At 50.2% G+C, this 3,855-nt stretch overlaps 1 protein-coding gene across 9 annotated transcripts in view; it reads right to left on the bottom strand.

The window, feature by feature from the left end:
- Positions 1-1,811: 1,811 nt before the first annotated feature.
- Positions 1,812-3,855, bottom strand: part of SH2D3C (SH2 domain containing 3C) — a 35,697-nt gene continuing 33,653 nt past the window's right edge. For all 9 annotated transcript variants that reach the window (XM_045197076.3, XM_045197077.3, XM_024562168.3 and 6 more), the window contains 2 exons: positions 3,611-3,817; positions 1,812-2,420 (listed from right to left, as the gene is read on the bottom strand). In XM_045197076.3, coding sequence (XP_045053011.1) covers positions 2,245-2,420; positions 3,611-3,817 — 383 coding nt within the window. In that variant the 3' untranslated portion in view covers positions 1,812-2,244. The remainder of the gene's footprint in view (positions 2,421-3,610; positions 3,818-3,855) is intronic.

Here is a 3,855-nt window from a genome sequence, read left to right as displayed (position 1 = left end):
CTGAGAACTACAGCTCCCGGCGTGCATCGCTCCGCGCCAGCCTCCTCCCTCGGCCTACAGCTCCCGGCTCCCCTCTCGCTCGTCTCAAAGGCCCGCCCAGTCGTCCCGCGGCAAGTGCGGAAGGTAGCCTCCAGGGGGAGCCCGCGACCTGCCCAACCCGGGACGGCGGGCCGCGTTTCCATGGCCACAGTAACTAGGGTACCATCATAGTAGCTCCAAAAAAAAAAATAAAGCATTATGACCACAAGAGGGATGTAACAATTGTAATGGAAACTTGTGCGGTACTTTACACCTTGCAAAGCTCCTTTTTCATGTTTTTTTGTTCTTTAAGAACTTTCCCTAGAAGCTTTCGAGTACCTACTGTGCACCATTAGTGTTAGGTGCCTTACAAGTCTTAAAATACGATAACAGTGCCTGTCATAAAGGCACTGAAATGCCTGAAATGGTGGCATTTCAATGAGATACAGGCACATAAAAATGTTTTGGCTCAAAATAATCCATAAATGATCGTTGACAACCCATTATGTATGAGACATACATACATATATATGAAACTGGTTCCTTACGTGCTACTATGCGCTAAATGCTTTCACAGCAACCCTGAGAGACTGAGTCTGTTATTGTCCCATTTTGTCGAGGTGGAAACTGGGGCCCCAGGGGTTAAGCCTCACTCATATCCAAGGTTATTCAGCTAGTAAACGATAGAACTGAACCCAAGTCTGGCTAACACCAAAGATCTAATGCACTACGTTACCCAGCCTCTCGCAGAGGATTTAGAAGGGAAAGAAACCCAGATGTTCCAAATTCAGTGAATGGGCTCCCCGGACTTCTAGCCTGGCTTGGAGTCGTGTTGGTCTGCATTGCGTACCTTCCCCACCTACGGAATCAAAACAACTGTGTTCACATCCCTTCTCAAAGATCCCCTGCCTCACTACACACACACACACACATACACACACAGAGGACTTTTGGGGCCACGTTTCAAAGCCTGAAAAGAAATTAATTCCTACTATTGAGGAGAGAGAAAAACTCCAGGTCAGGATGCCTGGGTTCCAGGTTTTCTCGTTCTGTTGCTTTGACCCAGGTCACAGTTCTTAAGTTTTCCAGAGGGGAGGTAGAACCCTAGGTTTCAAAAAGCCCTTCCACCCCAAACATCTGGGATCCTTGGTTGTGCCTCTGTGGGAACCTTTGCTGTGGCTTCGCAGAGGCATGGAATGGGGTAGGAGGTGGGGCAGTATTTCTCCCACTGGTGGGAACTGGCTGTTTACCTCCCCCACTGTGTGTAAGCTCCTCCAGGACAGGTATTTAGTATTGGCAGTAACTCTAGCTCCTGGTACAATTTGGAATGTCCCAGCAGCTAAATAAAGTCCGTATTTTGCCATGTATAATGCGCACTTTTTTGCCCAAAACTTTAAAAAGATTTTATTCACGTTTAGAGAGAATGGAAGGGAAAGAGAAACATCAATATGTGGTTGCCTCTCGTGTGCCCCCAACTCGAGACCTGGCCTGCAACCCAGGCATGTGCCCTGAACTGGGAACTGAACCAGCAACTGTTTGGTTCACAGGCCGGCACTCAATCCACTGAGCCATACCAGCCAGGACTTGCCCAAATTTTTGAGGGAAAAATAAGGATGTGCATTATACATGGGAACAATAATCCCGTGTATAATGCGCATGAAAACATGGGTGCACATTATCCATGGGAGCACATTATACATGGCCAAATATGGGTATCTGTTGAATGAATTCTTTCCCCTTTCACCTAAGAAAAGATGTCTTCTTCCACCTCAGGGCCCACTGAGACAGAGAAGAAAGATTCATAAAAGTTTATTATATGAAAGAAAGACCATAGCTTCTGTACATCTATTTACAGAACAGAAAGACTTATTTACAGCCAGATGGAGGCCTTGGTGTTGGTGGGGAGCAGATGCCTGGAGAAAGTGAGGAGGCGTGAGGAGCCTCCCACGGCTCAAACACAGGGCACCTCAGCAGGAAGGGGGGAGCAGAAGCTGGAGGGAGGACCAGGGGTTCCGGTTCTTCCTGAAGGGAGGCTTGGTGAGCATGTAGCTGGTGGGATGGAGCCCAGAGTCCATGCAGAACCCTGGAGGCGCAAGGGAGATCCTGGCATTGAGCCCAGAACATTCTTGGGCTGATCACAGTGTCCCTGGGGTGCTCTGGGGAAAGGTCTGTGCCCTTCTGTCCCCGATGCTGCCTGCAGCTGCAGAGGGGAAGGGTCCATGGGGGTCACAGCTCGCTGGAGCGAATGGCAGGCTCCAGTTTGTGGGACAGGGCGGTGAGAACCTTGTCGAACTTCTCATAGCGCCGGGCCTGGTTGCTGCTGGCGCCCTGGCTGCCCCAGAGGAGGCGCATCTGGAACTCAGTGCTGAACACCTCCAGGAGCTCGGGCTGGGCCTGGAACCCTGCAGGGAGGGGCACAGGGGTTAGGGGATCACCATCCAGCTGGGGAGGCTAGGGCTCTCACCAGAGCCACCACATCCCTCTGGGCCGCACTCAGGGACACCTTCCCCCAGCTCTGCCAGAGATTCAACAAGGTTTATTGATAAACATGGCCACACACTTTAGTTCCCAGTCTTTGCCCTGCTATTTGCCACATCTAATTTAAAAATGACTAGAAGATAAAATATTAATGTTAATTGGAGGGACGACTTGGGTAATTTTTTTCTTTTTTGTCGTATTTTTCTGTAAGTTCCAAGATCTTCCCTAAGAAACATATACATTTTGTAAGTGAATGCAAAAAAAAAAAAAAAAGTTTTTTTCTTTCTGAAGAAGAAAAAAGTCAGCAAAGATATACACCAGAATACTCACAGCATTTACCTGTAGGTAACTGTGGGTGATTTTTTTAATTTTTATTTTTTAAAGATTGTATTTATTTATTTTTAGGGAGAGGGGAAGGGAGGGAGAAAGAGAGGGAGAGAAACATCAGTGTGTGTGGTTGCCTCTCACATGTCCCCAACCGGGGACCTGGCCTGCAACCCAGGTATGTGCCCTGACTGGGAATCGAACCAGTGACCCTTTGGTTCGCAGGCTGGCGCTCAATCCACTAAGCCAACCAGCCAGGGCTGGGTGATTTTTTTTTTTTTTTTTACTTTGTTTTTGCTCAGCTTTCATTTCCAATTTGTCTACACTGAACTTTCATGACTTAAATAATGCCTAAAGCAGTAAAAGATGGCTTCTCTGAAGCCACTTTCTCTCTGCTTGCACGGGAAAGCTCTACCTTTCAACTAGACTGAGAGCCCCTGGAGGGCAGGGCAGGTCAGGTCTGTGTCAGCCCCAGGACGCCAGGCCGAGCGCTTTGCAAACCACCTTGTGAAGTTGGCCTGTGAGGACGCCCACGTCACAGATGAGAAAACTGAGGCTCAGAGAAGCTAAAACACACGGCTCTGATGCTCCCTGTATCAGGTGTGTCCACCTGGTGCCTGCCACTAACAACTGCTTGTTGAACTGGTGAGTGAGGAAGAAAAGGGATGAGCAAAATGAATCAGGGAGACAGAGCAGGAAAGAGGGGTGGAGAAATGGGAATGGGCGTTTGGAGGGAAGGGGGGAGCAAGCGAGTAGAGGGAGGCCCAGGTTTGAAGGGCCCGTGACTCACCCTGCAGCTTGACCTCGGCGTTGGTGTGGTACAGGCCTCCGTGGTGTGCCACCGTGCGGGCAGCCTCCAGGTGGGCCAGCACCACCTCCACGCCGTGCTCCGTGCTGCCCCAGGGCTCGGGGCCCTCTGCGGGGGCTGAGTCACACTCCAGCAGAGTGATAAGCGGCAGTACGTGAGGGAATGTGGTGTTGCTCAGCGGCGGGCCTTCTGCAGGGAGGGAGACAGCAGACCCTTAACCCGGAGGG

This window comes from Desmodus rotundus, chromosome 1, assembly GCF_022682495.2.
Source record: "Desmodus rotundus isolate HL8 chromosome 1, HLdesRot8A.1, whole genome shotgun sequence".
Lineage (NCBI taxonomy): Eukaryota > Metazoa > Chordata > Mammalia > Chiroptera > Phyllostomidae > Desmodus > Desmodus rotundus.
The sequence above is the reverse complement of the archived record's forward strand: the minus strand, read 5'-3'. Positions and strand labels throughout refer to the sequence as shown.